Source organism: Octodon degus, unplaced genomic scaffold, assembly GCF_000260255.1.
Source record: "Octodon degus isolate 3935 unplaced genomic scaffold, OctDeg1.0 scaffold00007, whole genome shotgun sequence".
NCBI classification, from domain to species: Eukaryota; Metazoa; Chordata; class Mammalia; order Rodentia; family Octodontidae; genus Octodon; species Octodon degus.
Window position 1 is genome coordinate 5,581,683 of NW_004524583.1, and position 19,368 is coordinate 5,601,050.

At 36.7% G+C, this 19,368-nt stretch overlaps 1 protein-coding gene across 1 annotated transcript in view; it reads left to right on the forward strand.

Moving 5' to 3' along the window:
- Cep128 (centrosomal protein 128) overlaps nucleotides 1–19,368 on the forward strand; it is a 253,260-nt gene that overhangs the window by 16,398 nt on the left and 217,494 nt on the right. Inside the window, exons 3-4 of the mRNA XM_023701326.1 lie at nucleotides 13,541–13,702; nucleotides 15,685–15,771. Coding sequence (XP_023557094.1) covers nucleotides 13,556–13,702; nucleotides 15,685–15,771 — 234 coding nt within the window. The 5' untranslated portion in view covers nucleotides 13,541–13,555. The remainder of the gene's footprint in view (nucleotides 1–13,540; nucleotides 13,703–15,684; nucleotides 15,772–19,368) is intronic.

Consider the following 19,368-nt stretch of genomic DNA (forward strand, 5'->3'; position numbering starts at 1 on the left):
CTCTCTCTCTCTCTCTCTCTCTCTCTCTCTCTCTGTGTGACACGTGTGAGTGCATGCCTGCATGCCCACCTGTGCACATAAATGAAAGGAAGCATTCTGCTTCACCCTGTTGGTCACATCAACCTTCTGACACTGTTTCCCTGCCTACACAATAGATGACAACAGGATTTACTTTGTAGGACTATTGTTAGGATTGAATTAGTTAACGCAGATAGTACTTAGAACAAGGCAGCAAGAGCCCTGTATGTTTTAATTTTATTTTAGCTTCTTCCATATTAGCCACTACCATCATTCTTCTTTCTCTTCTTCCTCATTTTTCAAGTTCCCTTTCCCTTATACTACTTTCTTGCTCTCCCTTTCTTCCCCTTCTCTTTGTCTCTGTGTTTGTGTGTGTGTGTATGTGGGGAGGCTGCATTTTGATTCAGAATGTTGATTATAAGAATAAGTGTTAGCTTGTGAGTTTCAACTATTTATTTTTGCTCTGACCTTTGTAATCTCCTTCCTTGTACTAGCTTTGTATTGTGATTGTTCTTATTTTTTTTAGGACCTTGAGGTACTTCATGAGGCTCTTTTTTTTTTTTTTTTTTCCTTTGTGGGAACCGGGGATTGAACTCAGGCCCTTGTACTTGCCAGGGAAGCATTTATTCCACTGAGCCATCTCCCTGGCCCCACCATCATGAGGTTCTTTATTTAGAAATTTTTTGGATGTGGGCATTCACAGCTGTAAACTTTGTTCTTAGGGCTACTTTGATTGTGTTGTTTTCATCATAAATAGCACCTAAAGAAATTTGTGATCACTTACCAAGCCCTCCAAAAACTTCTCAACACTTTGAGAAGTTCAATAATAACTCCTAAGGGGGTGGTCCCATTCTGTTCATTGAAGGGGCACACAGAGATGGCGACTGAGACTGGCTGTGGTGGCGCACACCTGTAATCCCAGCACACTTGGCAGTCTGAAAACAGCAGAATCACTATGAGCCTGATCTGTGTAGTGGACCCTATACTAAAATACATTAAAAAAACAGGTTTGGTTCAACTGTGATCGATCAATCGATCTGTCTATCTATTTTTATCTTGTTGATCTGTTTGTTTGGGACAGTGTGGTATCTAGGTGCTCCACTATAATTGTGCTGATGTTAATCTGATCTTTTATGTCTAGTCCTATTTGTTTTATGAGGTGAGGTGTGTTATTATTTTGTGCATATATTTATACTTTATCTCTTCTTGTTGAATTGTTTCCTTAACCAATAGATAGCGACTTTTATTTCTTCACTAGTTTTGGCTTAAAGTCCTCTATGTCTAACAATAGGATAACCACTCCTGCTTGCTCTCAAGTTCTTGCTGCATGGACTCTTGTTTTCCATCATTTGATTTTTTAGTCCATGAAATTTTTTGCATTAAATACGTTTCTTGTATATAGCATACTGTCAGATTTTATTTTTTGATGCCAGTCTGCCTTTTGATTGGGGAATTGAGACCATTCCCTTTGGAGTTATTATTGAAAGGTACTTATTCCTATTATATTGTTTTCCTTTTGCCAATTTTCTTTCCTTTGCACTTAACTGCTCACCCTATGTGTTGTATTCATTATATTAAACCTTTTGGCCTTGTTTGCTTCATTGCCCTTTTTTAAATGTTGAGAAGTTTTTGGAGTGCTTGGTAAGTGGTCATGAATTTCTTTAGGCTCTATTTATCATGAAAAAAGGGTACTGGGGGCTGCCCTGTCCTAGACTTGTCTTTTTTTTTTTTTTTGCCATCTTGATATCATTGTAATTAAAAGGCTGGGCTTTGGAGATGGACTTCTTGCCAGTTAAAAAATTACTTCTGTAAGCTTTAGTTTTCTGTAAAATATGGTTGATGATAATATTGTGAGAATTAAATGAGTTAGTACACACAGAGCACTTATATAGAAACTAGTCATAAATAGAAATTATAAACAATACTGTAAATAGCAATTATTTTGATATAGTTGAACATTATACCTTTCTACAATGTAAGCAAGTAGTATTGTATTACTTATATCCTCATAATCTTACTAAAATGCAAATTGAAGTGAAAGCTTCTGGCTTGATTTGTGCAGTCTTGTTTCAGGTCGTGGAGTCTCCCATGTTTTGACCACATCTGTAATTTACCCCTGCTCTTCTTCATCTACACGGCCATTGCCTGGGCCAGTGGTGGTGGATAGCCCGCCGCAGCCCGAGCACTGTAGGTTTGCCACCACTGCCTCACATGTTCTCCTAATGCTGTGGGAGCCTCCAAAATGTTGTCTCTGTTAATGTGTTTATTGCCATGTTGTGCCCTACCCAAGGATCTTTAAGTTTCATTTATTTTTTTTATAGTAGTGGAAATTTTTTTCACTTTTCACTGTAGTAGAATTCTTTCAAAAACCTATCTATACTATATGAAAAGCAGATGAAGGCAGATATGCTCTGGTGGAAGTGTTTCTTTTTTTGAATTTCTTTAGGGAAGGGTCTATAGGGTGTTCAGGGTCTCACTACTAGATCAGATTCGTTGTGATCCTCCTGCTTACAGTCTCCCAAGAGCTAGGATTACAGGCATGTGCCACCATGCCAGTCTCAATTGCCATCTCAGCTCGCCCTGGGCGCAGGGCTGGCACAGCAGGCCTGGGGAATTGAACCCCCGGCCCCTGTGCCTGCTTGCAGGTGCTTTAATCTGCTGAGCTATTTGACTGGCCCCCAGAAGTGTTTAACTTGACCTCTCTTAGTTTCTTGTAAACAGTTTTTAGCTGTATCCTGTTTCCTTGTCTAAACCATGTGTCACAGTTCCCATCCTTCAGCATTTCCTGACTGGACACCCTGGGGTTTATCTGGTGGCTTACTTAACTATCTGCGATACCCTTACAAGTTTTGTGACCTTCTGTCAAGGTCTGTGACTTGCTTATGTTCAAATTTTATTTCTAGTGTAGTAATGAGTAAGTGATGCGTGACTGACCTGCCTGAAGTGGCTCTTGGATTCTGTGTCCTTTGGAGTTCATTATGCATCAGCTTAACGGAGAGCTGCATGGTGGACTGGACAGTCGAGTGTGAGCTTTTGTGAATGTACCAAAAAGGTTTGATGAGATGAACTGACAGAAAAGTACTGATGTGAAGAAGACAGGCACAACTGATGATGGTTCGTGTGCGCTAACATTTCTCTGACTTGGTGACTTTTTCTCTTGCAGCTTGAGACAAAGTTCTCAAGTCGTACTTGAATCAGTGAGATACATTCTGAACTTTGATTTCGCTTGCTTAGTGATTAAGCTTAAAGTACACTCTCCATTTCCCCTTTAAATACCCACCTTGTTACCTTGAACATCTTTTTGGAGGACAGTTGCCTCGGATAGGGACTGCTGAGACACTTGGAAGCTGCAGAAGCAATCAGCTACTTAACATGCACTAGTCAGTCTTTGTGAAATATCATCCCCAGTGCTGGTGCTTATCTTTTATGGAACAGCTTGCAAATCCTAATTGTTTTAAACTGACTCTGAGGAAAAGAGATTTGAGAATCAATGAATTACAGCTCTCATACATACAAATGTGCATCATTATAATGAAGACAATCTGATGGTTTTTTAGGTCAAATAATAAAAGAAATGGACTTGAGTTTATGAAGGCTCACTGCCAATCCTCTTATTATAGGGTCTGAATTCAGTTTTACTCTCTCTTCACGGTGCTCAGGTTTGCATATAGACATTTGTTTTAGATAGATAGATCCTCCCTCAGTGGGGGTGAGTTGGGGGTTCATTGCTTGCTCTTGTGGTCATATGTCTTCTCTAGAAGGTTCATTAAGGCAGAAACAATGTTTATATCTTAAATATTGATGTGTTTGGAGCTGTTAAATAAGCAATTCTAAGAATTATTCCATCTGCTCTTCAGATCCAGAGCTTTCTGTAGGATTTCAGAGACTTTCATCCAAGGTCACTCATCTGACTCTTCTCTAAAGTCTTGCAAAACAGGTCTGAAAGGCAGCGCAGTTGTCTGTGTTTCCCATCAGTGAGAAATGTTGCATTTGGGGTAGGGAGCTGCAGAAGAGTGATTACTGCTTTTTCTCCATTTGAAGGAAAGCCTTCCTCTTAAACTAGAAATTAGATAATTCAGTTTCTTTAAATTGTTCTTCAGATTTGACCATTGTTTCTTTTCTGTCACTGTATTGGGTCAAACTTTATAATGATTGAATTTCTTACCCAATTTTTCTTTTTTTTACTATTTGAAAAATAATGACAAATTTCCTTACATGCATAAATGTTTTCTAACTTGTCTTAATAATTCTTCTTTTGGCTTCAAATTGTAATATTGGTTACACATCACTCATGAGCCCATTCTTAATTTGTTTTCTGCAGTAGAATAAGTGGTGTCTGTACATATTCATATATGCTTGCTTAGTCTTTTGATTTTTAGGTTTATTTTAGAATTTCGAATGTTTATTTTTTTCTTCCTTTTTTCCTTTTGTCCTTTACTTTTTTTCTTTTTGCAGCCCTGGGGATTAACCCCAAGGCCTTGCATGCTCTAGCCCAGTGGTGGCAAACCTATGGTACCCATATTGTTTTGTATTAAGACAAAAAATGTTAATGTCTAGTTGATTTTTCTGAACTAAAAACCTTAGTATTCTGGTTCAGTTGAATGTTGGCACTTTGTGATAAATAAGTGGGTTTGGGCATGCACTCATCTCCAAGAAGTTTGCAATCACTGGCTAACCCCTTCTTTTTTTAATTTAAAAGGGTCTTGCTTAGTCACTAAAGTTGCCTAAATGGACTTGAACTTGTGATCTTTCTGTTTCAGCCTCCGGAAGTGCTGGCAACATTTCTTCAAGTTAGATGTTTATTACGTATCCTTCAGGAAACTGCAAAGAAAGAATAAAACATAATTTAAAAAATTATGTTTCGTTTTAGCTTGTAAAATCATGATAAGTGGCTCCTGAGGTTGGTTAATACTCTAGTATGAGACCAGAGAGACTGGTTTTGAGATCCCGTTTCTTTAGCTTATCATTTGGTGAGAGCTGATGATTTAGCCCTGGCCAGCTAGATGTTGGGGGAATAGAGTGAGGTCAGAGTTGCCAGGGAGGAAACAGAAGTACTGAGGTAAAGGGAGTGCTGAATGTAGAACTTTAATTTAAATTGATTTTCCACTTTGTCAGTCTGTTAACCTTGTGACTCTGAAGCTCATCTTTGTTTATTCTGTTGCATGGATTTTTTTGCATTTGCCGTCAAATGCCTTATCCCTGAGTTATGCTCCTGATTTTTTTCTGTATGTCAGTTACTTAGTTGTATTTTGAAATTTTTTATTTTTCCTCTGGTACACCATCATAAATGTCTGTATGTGTAAATTTTTTTTTTCAGAACCGGGGATTGAACTCAGGCCCTTGTGCTTGCCAGGGAAGCACTTATTCCACTGAGCCATCTCCCCAGCCCTGTATGTGTAAATTTTTAAATGCATTCGAAAGTGACTCTTTAGGGGGTATTTTTGGAAGTATGATTACTAAATCAAAGGTATAGCTTCCCCCCCCCCCCTCCCGCCAACTGGGAATTAAACTCAGGGCCTTCTCACTCTGCTACATTTCCAGGCCTTTTAAAACATTTTTACTTATTTTATTTTCAGACACAGTTTATAAAGTTCCCCAGGCTGTGCTTGAACTTGTTACCTTCTTGTCTCAGCCTTCCCAAGTGCTGGGGTTACAGGTGTGTGCCACCATGTCAAACTACAGGATGTTTTTGTGTATTTATTGTTCGTGTATGTTTGCAGTTCATATTAATTATATCCATCTTGGCGAGTGGGCACAGGTACCAACTGGATCACATTTTTACTTTCACTTTCCTCTGTTGCTCTCCCCTCTCTCCCACCTTATGTCCCTTTTCTTATCTCCCTATTTCCTGTCATCTCTGTTCTATTTTTCTGTATATGTTTTATTTTGCGGAAGCTGTAATATTTAATCTTCTGTGTATGATTTATTTCCCTTAGTATTATAGTCTTTATGTATTTAGTACAGGGTCTAGAGGGTCTCCCTACACAGATCAGACTTGTAGTGATTCTCACTATAGTACTCAGCTTCCCAAGCGCTAGGATTACAGGTGCGCACTACCACACCCAGTCTCAGCCGCCTCCTGGTGGTGGGGCCAGCACAGCATGCTGGGGGATAGGACCTCAGACCCATGTGTCCACCTAAGCGTTATAGTCTTCGAAAGTATCTATTTTGCTTCAAATGGCTCAAGTTTATCCTTCTGTACGGTTGGAGTAGTGTTCCACTTTCTTTATCCATTCATCTGTTGATGGTCATATAGGCTGCTCCAACATTTAGCTATTATGAATTTTTTTTCCTATATTTTTCGGGAAGGATCTAAAGGGTGTTCAGGGTCTCTCTACTAGATTGGATTTGTAGTGATTTGACTGTTTACAGCCTCTCAAGTGCTGGGATTACAGGCGCTTGCACCACCATGCCCAGGCTCAATTACTGCTCCGGGAGAGGGGCCAGCAGGGCAGGCCGAGGGATCGAACCCTCCGCCCCTCCTTCTTTTTGCTGTCACTTTAATTCTCTGAGCTATTTGGCTGGCCCTAGCTATTATGAATTGTGTTGCTATAAACATGATATGCTTGTATCACTTCTTTAACTCTTTTTTAAAATTTATAGAAAACAATAAAACAAAATTTCATGACAAGATGATAGGAGCACTTCTTTTACTCCTTTGCAAAGATGCTCAGGTGATGTATGACTGTGTCAAATAGAATTTCTACCTTAAGTTTTGAAAACTATATATTGATTTCCATAGTGGTTGTAGCAAGGGTTTTTATTTCTCCACTATCTTGCAGCTTTTTTTTTTTTTTTTTTTTTTTTTTATGCATTTAGTACAGGGTCTACAGGGTCTTACTACACAGATCAGACTCGTAGTGATCTTCCTGTTTTCAGTCTCCTAAGTGCTGGGATTATAGGTGTGAGCCACCATACTCAGTCTCAATGGCTATCTCAGCACACCCTAGGGGCGGGGTCTGCACCGTATGCTGGTGGTCCTTTTGTCTGCCTAAGCAGATGCTTTCATTCACTGAGCTATCTGGCCAGCCCTCAATTTGTTGTTTTTTGAGTCTTTGATGGTGGCCATTCGTTTTCAAGTGACGTGAAATTTTGTTTTGATTTGTATTTCTCTAACGGACATTTGCACATTTTATTGTTTGTTTTTTGAGACAAGGTCTTGGTATGCATTTTAGGCTAGTCTTCAACTCATTATGTAGCCCAGGCTGGCTTGAACTCATGGTGATCCTCTTGCCTCAGTCTCCTGAGTGCTGAGACTACAGATATCTGCCAACATAACTGGCTGGTGATTTGTACTTCTGAAAAGTCTCTATTTTATTTATTTATTTTTAAATACTTAAAATTTATTTTTTACAGCATCTCACTGTGTAGCTCAGACTCTGAAGTGATCCTCCTGGTCCAGCCTCTTCTGTGCTGAGATTACAGGTATGCACCAGCACACCTGGTTTTGGTGCTTGGCATGGCACGTGGCAATACTGGGGATCAAACCTGGGTCTTTGTGCTTGCTAGGCAGGTGCTTAGACCACTGAGCTGTCTTCCTAGCCCCTCTGTCTTCATTTTAATTGCCCATGTTTTAATTGGGTCTTTTATTTTGGGAGGTCCAATTTTCTTGAGTTCTTTATATACTCAAGATATTAATGTTCAAGGTAGAGCTAGCATTTTCCCCCCATCTGTTGGTTGTTTCTTTGATCCATTAGTTGTTTACAACATCAGTATACAAAAAAATTCAGTAGTGTTTCCATACAACAGTGAACCAAACAAGAAATACCTCAAGATGCATTCCCATTCATGGTATCTTAAAAAAAAAAATCATATACTTAAGAATCAGCCTAACTGAGGAATTGAAAGGCCTTTATAATGAAAAGTATAGCTTTTCACATCTGAAAAAAGAGATTGAAGAGGTCACCACAAAATGGATAGACTTCTATAGGCAGAATATTGTCAAATGGCCTGTTGCTAAAAATGATACATAGATTTAATATAATTCCAGTGAAAAATACTATCAACATTCTTTTTTATATTTAGTACAAGGTCTACAGGGTCTTACTACACAGATCAGACTCATAGTGATCCTCTTGTTTTCAGCCTCCCAAGTGCTGGGGTTACAGGTACGTGCTACCATGCCCAGTCTCAGTTGCCCTTGTCATTGCTGTGCGCCCCGGGTGCGGGCCAGTCCAGCACATCAGGGATTGAACTCTGGTCTCTGTGCCTGCCTAAGCAGGCACTTTAGTCTGCTTCGTAGAACTAGAAAAGCCTCCTAAGATTTATGTGATTTATTTAAATAGGATTATATTAAATTTAAAAGTCTGTATAAACTGTTCTGGTACCCAGATGAGTTCAGTCTGTTAGAGGAGTGTGAATGCTCTTTCCCCTGAAGCTGGGCTATCAATGGATAATATTTAATGGAAGCCAGTAGGCTAGAATGGCATTTTATTGTTCAATTTGTATTTCTTTGACTTAGATTGAACATTTTTAATAACTGCATATCTTTTATGTGAGCATTCAGTATGCTTTTGTTAACATAGGATGACAAATATATTAGGTACAGGTTTATTGGACAGAGTATTTTCTGAGGCCAGTTTTTTTTAATGCCAGTACTATATACCACACTTTAAAAATATTTTTAATTTTTATTTTATTTTTTTATTTTTGCAGAACCAGGGATTGAACTCAGGCCCTTGCGCTTGCCAGGGAAGCGCTTATTCCACTGAGCTATCTCCTTGGCCCTTAAAAATATTTTTAATTGTATCATAAAATAATACTTTGCTCCTGATAAATAAAGATTGCATAATTGATTTTTTATTGTTACATTAAGGGCTTCTGAGCACTTTTTATAGCTCACTACACCGTCCACTGTCAACTCTGATTATGTGTTGCAAACCTCTTGCCAACTTCAGTGACCACTCCATTCTCACTTCTGTTTTTTCTTTCTGTTAGCTCTGTGTCTGGGAAGTGGTGGTATTGGTTGATGATCTTTTGCTAGGGATGTAATTCTGCTACCAAAGTTGCTTTCTGCATTGTGGCTTTTAGTGGTTAGGTGCCCATTCAGGTTAGCTCTGATAGTCCTCTTTGACCTTTTGAATTTTCAGTTATAGTTGAAAATTCCAGGTTTTTATGAACGACACAAATAACGTATTTCTATTTTTTTTTTTTTTCTTATGGAATTTTTTCTTGTCTCTTGTTTTATTTTATTTATTTATTTAGGTCATATAAAGATTTAATTTCCTATCTTTTTTTCCCATAATTTTATTGATAAACAAATAGCAATGAGATAGTTTCAAATCAAATCGCTAGGACAGTTTCAATAACTAACACACTGCATACATTCTTCTTAGTGGTTAATTGCTGTACAAGATGCAGACTTGATATCCTATTTACAAACAACATTAGAACAAATCATTCTATTCATTAAGAGAATGTAACTATATATCTATCCTAACCACTTTGAATACACAGATACAAAATGGACATTCATCTGTATCCCCTTTTTTGCTAAGTTCCATTATTTGAATATTATAGGTGTGTAAACTCAGCAAAATATTCTAAAAGAGTCCAGTAGCCCATAATAGCATTGGGTCTTCTGTTTAACTGGCAATGTCAGAAATTGTTGACCTGAGTCCCCCACAGCTCAACATAACAGCATGGCTTTACTTCCTATATTTCATCTTCATACTTTTCTACTGGATGGGTAAGACCAAGGTAAAGCAGGACCTATGCAACAAGAGTTGTAGCTTTTGGGTCTGAGAAGGTCAGTGAAATCCCCTCAGGATTTATCCTGAGATCCTGTACCTCAGATTGTAGAACCTTTGTCAGTGTCAGCCATGTGGATGAGTCACAGCCATTGCTTGGCCAACGTGCTCTCTGTGAAAGCCTGAGAGAGTGTTTTCTCTGCATGTGACTCTCCTTAGGCACACTCTACATCATCGATCACTTTCCTCTTTGGCCCCATAATCTCCTTGATCAGAAAATTTGGGACACTACCGAGTTACATGACGTTACAGTACAAGTTCTCATATGTCGTATTTCTATTTTTAATATAATCATACTCTTTAACTTTGCTTAGTTCAACATTGGTGACACATACAGATTTGTTTTGCTTAGGTGGTTGCTAAATGTTTTATGTGCTTTAAAAAAGACCAGGAAATAGGGACGGCCTGATAGCTCAGTGGACTAAAGTGCCTGCTTAGGCAGAGTGCAGCGGCCAAGGTTCGATCCCTTGCATGCCATGCCATGCCGGCCCTGCACCTGGGGTGCACCGAGAAGGTGATTGAGACTGGGTATGGTGGCACGTGCCTGTGCTTGGGAGGCTGAAAACAGGAGAATCACTATGAGTATGATCTACGTAGTGAGACCCTGTAGACCCTGGAAACACTGTCCTAAGTACAGGGAAAAAAAAAAAAAAAAAAGGCAAGAAAATTTTTCACATATTTCTTAAGTCTTGAAATCTCTGCAGGATTTCCATCTTTTATTTCTTAAAGTAATTGCAATTAATAGAAGAAAACTTTTTTATAAGTACTAGTAAAGCTCATGCTGAAAAGGGTAATGATACCATATTGGAAGTATGTAATCCTAGACATTTTAAGGGAACATTTTCCTTTCTGTATTATGTGACAATTGGAAATAATGTTGCTCTTCTATTTAATGCTACTGAGTTTTTCTGTTGTAAAATTCAGATTCTTCCTATTTTTACCTGTTAATTCTTATCAATTGGTTGGAATTTGTGTCCTGTGAAAAAGATTTTGAGGTACATAGGCTGTGGTAAAACTAAAAAATCCTGTTTGCAGAGTTAGGCATGAACTCATGGTAGCAGTTTCCCCTGGGAACAGGGGGTGGAGCTAGTACTGGGTGGTGGCTGTGGGGAGAGGTGCGATTGGAGGGCACTGAGACTATGATGCTGTATGCAGCTTATTAATTAGAAACATGCTGGGATGATAGTAACGATTAATGTTAATTATTAAAGACAATGTATGTACTCATTACTGCTTTACGCATTTTTATAAATTTAAAAACTTTTTTTTTTTTTTCTTTTTCTTTGAGACTGGGTCTCACTATGCAGTTCAGGCTTGCCTTGTGCTCACTTTTGTAACCCCCAGGCTGGTTTTGAACTCTTAGCAATCCTCTCGTCTCAGTCTTCCAAGTGTTGGAATAATTTCAGTTTTAACTTTTAGTCAGGTTGATGCGCAAATTGTCTATCACTTATATTCAGTGTTGTTATGTGTAGGTAACTGATTATCATTAAAATTATGGTGCTCTTAGAAAAATCAAGTTGCCCCTCAGGATAGTTGCTGTGGACCCTGTTCTCAGCAATACCTATTATAATAAACACATTGTCTCTTTTAATATTATCTTTTTATGTTTCCTGATGATTTCTTAAATTCAGTTTAGTTTCTACAATTATGACTCATTAAGATGAAAATTATCATACTGTCAGTTATATAATTTTGCTAAGAAAGAGAAAGATCCAAGCCATAATTATTACTTTCTCTTCTACAGCGATGGAATGAGTCAGGAAACCTAACCTCTGACTCTGAGGTCAATTACTTGATTTGTTTTCAGGACTCTATTAAATGTAGAGTAGACATGTCACTTAGTTTTGTTTTTTTCTGGTGCCTAGTTAGGATTTTATACTACTATTTGATAGCTACTCCTTCCTTTCTATGATATTTTTGCATCAAGGAAATGACATGAAATGGCGAGTTGAGATTATAGACACATGTAGACTTTAGCAATTGTTATTAGTTGTTAGAATTGTCCACGGAGTATGTAATAGACAGCAGGATCAAGGAACGAACAAAGTATTGGAGATAGAGTAGGCTGGCTGAGTCCTGGGTCTGCTACTTATGGTTATGGTATGGAGTTGAATAGGTTATTTAACATCTCTTAGCCTCAGCATCCTCTGCAAATTAGGGGTTAATAGTGTTCACTTTCTAAAGTTGTTATGAGAATTAAATTGGATTATCTGTATAAGCAGAAGAGCAGATTTTCATAAACTTTTTTTCTGCTTTCACTAATAGAAAAATGCTCTATTTGAACTTGAGCTGAAAGGTCATGAGATATATATAGAATTGATTTCCAAAATTTTAAATGCAGACTTTACATGTAAGATTTACTTTAGCATTATGTTTATTCCTTTAGATTTAAGCAATAGTGAGCTGGGAAAAGTGAAGCCACACAATTGCTTTAGCCTTACTTTCTGTTTTTTTGTTTCCTGACATGGGAGGGAACCATATCATGGGTTCCGTTCCTTTGTACTTATACCTAGAAAGGGGCAAGATCGACAGCAAATAGGTGCAGAAGAAGTTGAGAGCTGTGGACACAGCAAAAAGCTCGGGTGTTCAGTGGAATGTTCTCTAACCCTCTCTCAGCTGGTGTGAAGAAATTGGGTATTCCACTATTTCACTTTCTGATGCAGCCAGAACAGGCTATACTTTGTTTTGAAAAACCTGAACTCACAGCAAGTGTCCTTGTTTGTTTCTTTATAGAGTTTTATTTTATATCATATCATATGTAATTGCTTTTGTTAAATGTTCTGCTGTCTGTACACATTTAGCATGCTCCTTTTGTCTTCTCTTTAGATACATAGTCATGTGCCTCCACCAGGTAATGGGATCCAAAGATTCCAGAATATTCTGTTATTAAAGAAAAGTTTTATTGTACTGTACTTAACAAGCCAGAAATAAAAGGTTTTATAAGATTATATGAACTTAATGTTAGAATAATACTCACTAAACTTTTACTTTTGATCAGTTGAGCATCTCTAATGTTTTTCTAATGTATTTTCCTTTATTAATAGTTTTTTGAAACTTGAGATTTTTTTACATGAAATAATTTTCTTATGTATTAAATAGGTAATTGAAATAAAGAGGGAGAAAAGCACACTTTGTATGTTTTCCATTGATGAAATTATACTCTGGCCTTTTGGCTTTCTATTTTATTGGTGATTTTGAAGATGTCATCTTATAAATGAGTTGTAAAATTTGTTCTTCTATTGTATTATTTGTGTAATTCTAGTTTTTAAATGAAAATGCACAAGAGTTTTCACTGTATACTGAATGGGAGTTTCTTACAGACTATATTATACATCTGTAGAATTTTTATGTTTCAGGATACTTATGTTCTTATAACTTCATAGAATGAACATCAAACCAATAAGATAATTGCAGGTCTTCAGAGAATGTCTGTTTTTTTCATTTACTCTGTAGGTTTGTTGGTAAGATTAAGTGAGATGTGCTGTAAATGTAGGTGGAATTTTAAAATGGAAGCATTGCACACATGTGAGGAGTTATTTGTAATTATAAACGTGATTAAAATTATCTAAGGAATTTTTTTTTTTTTTTTAAAGCAGAGTAAACAAAGGAGGGAGAATTATGTGGGGGAAGCGATTTCTGGTATTTGAAGGTGTGTGTGTAGAAATTATATGTTGGAGGACTAATGCAATAAATACCTAAAAATTACAAATAGTAAATACTCTCTTTTGAGCTTTTTACTGTTTGATTGATCTTGAGTTGGATTTATTTTTAAGGATTTGTGTACATCGATGGCAGAATCATCTAGTGATTCAGAGCACTTCCGCTATTGTGACCGATTGAGTCCATGGGCTTCCAGGTCGGGTCACAGGGAAACTCAGAGTCACCCTACAGTAGGCGTCACAGAGAAGGTCAACGCTATAACAAGTACTTTACAGGTTAGTTAATAGGCTAGTGATTGCATTTAATAGATTTTAAATGGTTTGAGATGAGTAATAGTTTCAGTGTCTTAGTTTTCTTATTACTATAACACATTACCATAGAGTTAATATCTTAAGACAACAAAGCATATGATCATGTAGTTCTGTAGGTCACAGTCAATGAAGATATGTTTCCTTGCTTTTTCCAGCTTTTAGAGGCTTTGTACATTTCTTGCCTTGTGTTTCCCTTCCCAGAGTCAGAAAGGGTGGATTGAAATCTTCTTATTCTGTACATACCCACTAACTCTGCCTTTTCTACCCAGTCCCCTCCCCTTCCCTGCAGTGCTGGGGATAGAACACAGGGCCTCGTGCATACTAAGAAAATGTTCTCCTATTGAGTTATGGCTCCCAGCTCCCCAGTACTCTTTTAAGGATGCTTGTGATTTCATTTGGTGCACTCAGAAATCCAAGAGAATCTCCATATCCCAAGGTCATTAATCCTATCCATAAAAACCCTTTTGCTATGTAAAGTAAATATACACAAGTTCTGGGAATTGGAACCCAGAATTCCTGAAGAGCCATTCTGCCTATTATTGTAAAGATAATGGGAAATCTATGAGGTTGTTGAGGCTTTTTTGGGATGAAACAATATTTCTTTAATTTAAAAAATTTTTAAAAAATTATTTATTTGGTACAGCATCTTGCTACACAGCTCAGACTCTTAGTAATCCTCTTGTCTCAGTCTCCCCAGTGCTAGGATTATAGGCATATGCCACCACGCCCAGTTTGGGTGACTGACAAAATGTGCCCAGGGTCCTGGGGCTGGCATGGCATGCAGTACTGAGGATCAAACCCGGGTTCTTGTGCTTTCCAGGCAGGCACTTAGACCACCGAGCAATGTCCCCATCCCTGAAACAGTATTACAGAGTAAAATACTTATTATACAATATTTTATACTCTACAGAGCTAACATAGTTTAGCTTCCTTGTACATGTACCTTTAGAAAAGTTTGGAGAAATAGATTATTTATAAGTGGTTCATACATATAAAGATACCACCTTGATCTGGAGGCTGACTTTTGACAGTGGGGATGTTGGAGTAGAGGCAGTGTGTATCTTCACGATAAAGAGCTTGGGAAGAGTAAGGGGAGAGTAGTATGGTCACAGTAGGAAAAAGAAAATGAGGAAGCTGAACTTTTTCCTATTCATTCATCCCTTATTTTTACCTTATCCTGGATAAGCATGTATCTTGACTGCTAATTGCTTTGTACATAGGTTTAGATGAAAAAGAGTAATTTCTGCTAGCAAATGTACAGTTTGATTTAAAAATGAACAAGTTTATTCTTTTTGTTTGTTTTTTGTTTTTTGGTGGAACCGGGGATTGAACTCAGACCTTTGTACATGCCAGGGAAGCACTTACTCTACTGAGCCATCTCCCCAGCCCCGAAGTTTATTCTTTTTAAACTGACAACAACAGTGGAATACTTTCACTTCCCACTAATGAGACATTAGTAAGCTAGCATATTTAGGTGGAAAACTTCTTTTTTGTAATTAGAGGACAATTGAGTTCTTAGCTAAAGGTTATCACATAGTTTTTCTTCTTTGCCCATAAGCAAGTTTTGAGGTAAAGTAATACATACTTGAAGTAACATTGATCCTAATGATTTGCTTCTCTTGTACAAGCTCTATTAGATTTGTTTTTTTAGAATTCCCTTTCTGTATAGTGGGTGTGTAATTTGTGTTTTAATTGTCATTTACTATAATATCTTAGATCAAAATTCATATGCTTCAGATTCCATAGGAGTAAACTGCAGATAGATTTCAGTTTTTCTTACAGTGATGTTAAGATTTATTTGATAGGCAATACATTGATATCCAACTTAAGAGTGTTATGCATTGTACATTTTATACACTGTTGACTTAGCTCTTTGACATATTACTCAGCTTGATTGGGAAAAATGTTTGAAGTAAGTAATAGAGTATTTTATTTTTTTCCTCAAGGACACCAGTCGGAACCTGAGACAAGTGGACCAGATGCTTGGGCGATATCGAGAATATAGTAATGGACAGGCGGGTGCTATACAACACGTGAGAATGTTTAGATATATTTGCATTTTTCGTACCTATTCTTTTGGGAATGCAGTTTTTGGGAGTGCAGATATAAGATAAATGAGATGACATTGTGAGCAGCTTTAATTTTAAAACTACTTTTTTATCTTACAGTTTCAATTTAGGCTACTTTATTGGGTAGATTGCCAAGTAACTTATGTACATTACATTTTGTTGAATTCAGAAGCTTTAGGTCAGACAGGAAGAAATCAGGACATGAATTAAACAGGGACTTGCTAAACTTAGGCCATAGATACTGTTTGTATGGAGATAGGAATTATAAGGGTAGTCTATTTTAAACTAATACATGCTCATTATTTAAAAAAAAAATAAAAGCCTGAAAACCCTTCTCAGTCCTACTCCATTGAGGTAACCATTTCAAACAGTTTCTTGTACATGTGTCTTTCTGTACATTCTGTATGTACATACAAGTGTGTATGTGATTTAAACAATTGGAATTGTTGGAATACTATAAATATATATCCTGTTTCACTTGGTCATATCACTTTCCATATAACTGTGTAGCTCTGTTTCTTTTGAACAGTTATGCAGTATTTCTTAGTATGGATGTTTCCAGGTTTTTCTTTGCTGTTATAAACACTGTTTTAGTGACCATTATTGTACACATTTTTGTGTAATCTTGTAGGAATTCTGGGAATGTAATTGCTGGGTTAAAGGATGTGTGGCCTTACTCAGAAGTCTGTTAAGCAGTTCAGAAATGCCCTTCCAAAGGTGTGCCAGATTATGCTTAGATTACATGGGGATGTAAGAAGGAAAGATGCATTAGAATTCTGGCATAAAGTGAATTTTTAAATTAATGCTTTGCCAATTCTCTCTCAATGTTTTTCCTTCCCTTGGATTTTGCCTACTCTTGCAAAATTTTTTTAAACTCTTGGAAAGCCAGTTAAGTTGATTTCGTTGTGTTTCCTGTAATGAGTATAGACTGTCATAAGAAGACTAATGTTGTCTTTTTCCTGTAATGATTGTTTTAGATATATCTGCACTATACCAACTTGTCACATAAGTCCCATGTTGTAATTGATGGCTTGTTTTCCTTTTATGCAAGTATAGTCATCATTACTTGCTTGTTAATTGGAAACTAATTGCTTGAGCACAAGGATGGATCTTCTCTGATAAACATTTCTAGTGCTTTCATTTAGACAATAAATTTAGACATTTTTGCATATACAGGATTTTTGTGATTTATGATATATTTGAAAGATGGAGCAATAAGCGTGTATTTGGGTAGCTCATTAATTGTTTTAGGTTAATTACCTTATTAATAGTGGAATTCTTTGCTATTTAACTTATTCAAGAAAAACTGAAAGCATTATTGTTAACTAGTAGGAAAGAACAATACTGCATTGTCAAGTTTAATATATGGTAGCAAATTTCCTCTGAATTGGACAATAGGGAAATGCAATTATGTTTCAGGGAAACTTCTGCACAGATAAGCATAAAATGTGTTGTACTGTGGCAGTAAGTCTCCGTGCTAGGAGTAGAAATGAATAATGCTACCGTCTCTGGGGACTGGTTTTATTCATGAGAAGTCAACTCAACAGGTATTTAAAGGTATTTCTGTGTTGGTTGAAAGTGCATAGATGTAATGCTACTCATATTACAAAATAGACACAAGAAAGCAAGCAACTTCTATTTCTGTTTTAGGCTGTTTCTTAGTTTCATCTAATTTTTTTCTTTAGTTTCTCCAAATTCTTTTTCTGTTAAAATAGTTGATTCTCAGTGATTTTTTTCTTCTAGCATATTGAAGAGCTGTGCCATGTACTGCTTTCTGTTATCCTGAGTATGGCAGTGGTTTTCATCCTGCTAGTTAGAAGTAGTGCAAGCACCTGCTGTAACCTATGGGAAGAGAGAAAAGTGAGACAGAGTGTTCTCATAGTGAGTCTCATGAGCCCAGCCCGTCATTGGAAATTGCTTTTTAAACATGATTGACTGCCATGGAATATAATCTTCCTTGAAAATGGTTATATGTAGTGTGCCAACTATCACATGATTTACCTGAATCTTTCTGTTTCTAATCTTAAAGTTCTTAAAGTATGTGGTGGGATTATCTTTTTTTTTTTTTTTTTTATCAAATGCTCTATTTAGGGAGGGACCTTGGTGAGCAAATTTTTTTAAAAGACTGTGTGGCAAATCATAAAATCCTCTTGCTGTGGAGTCCGCGTCTCAGTTTTTACTTCCTATAATAGGTTAATCTATTTTAACCAGTGTTGAACCGGTTAAAAAGTTTTATCATGCTAAATATTCATTGCCTAGTTGTAATTGGCGTTTTTCTTTTAAAATGTAAAGAGATTTTTAGAAAATGAAATCAATTCCTTTGCCTTAGGAAAGACTAGAACTTTTATTATTAACCTAGATTTTATAAATAATTTTATTGCTAAAGCTTAGGAAATGGAGTTAAATGACAAATGTGTTTAAATATTTATTTACTTGAGGTTTAATCATGTGAACATAATTTATAAGAGAGTTGGTGAGTTTGGAAATAGGAATATTTGGTTCAATGTTTTACTCTTGGTGTGTGCTCCTCTCTCAAGGGAACTGTAAGAATGATCCCTGTTGGTCTTATAAAGCCTAAGGGTCATGATCCTGGTAGGTCACTTGTTCCATTACTTTTCCTTAGTGAAATATTTATGACCTCAATGTTGTTTCTGTGAGTCTTTATAAACTCCAACCCTAAATGTAATTCTTTGCTTATAGTATGTAAAGACTTTTCTGTGAGGAATTGAGCCAGACTGCATTTGTATCTGCTTTTGTGCTCAGGAGTGGACCTTTTCTTAGTATTTTTAGGAATGTTTCCAAAAGAATGTATACTAGACATTTTTTCTGTTATTTAATTCACTTAACAGTGCTATGAGATACTATCAAGATAAGGTATTATTTTGATTCAAGTCAGTGTATTAAGTTTACTTTTAAAGTAAAGATTGGACAAAAGTAATACCAAATTAGAGACTTGCATTAATAGGTAATTTTTTCTAATTAATTTAAAATTTCTCTGGGTCACAGATTGGTCACTAACTTGGTCATGCTGTCTTTAATTGACAGACAAGAGTAGGATGCTATTTCAACCCAGCATCAAAATTCATTTACCTTAATCATGGTTACAGTTATTCATATATCTGTAAAATTTATATTTCTGATAATTAGGATAAATTTGAAGGGTTATATAATTACCCATTGAGAAACTAGATTTTGGAGATCATCATAACTTATTACAGGACAGAAGGCTACCGTCACACAATTCATTAATATTACAGAGGACACAGCATCTAGAATGAGTGTTAGGTGCAACAGATACAGAAACATAATTGGGAAGAAGTCTGCTACCGAGTTAGGGTTGGCATTGGGGTGTTGTCAGAGGTAGCACTTGTGGTTGCCACATAGGCAGTATGCTGGATTCTATGAGTTGCCTTTATTGATTTTTTTTTTCTAGTAGCAACCACAAAATTGTTTTTTCACTAAATGTTCTTGTAGCTGCCTCAGTCATTAAGCCATGTTCCAGTTGGCTAGTGTGACTTAGGGTTTCTGGGTTTCCTGAACTTCATGATCTTAAGGAAGTGT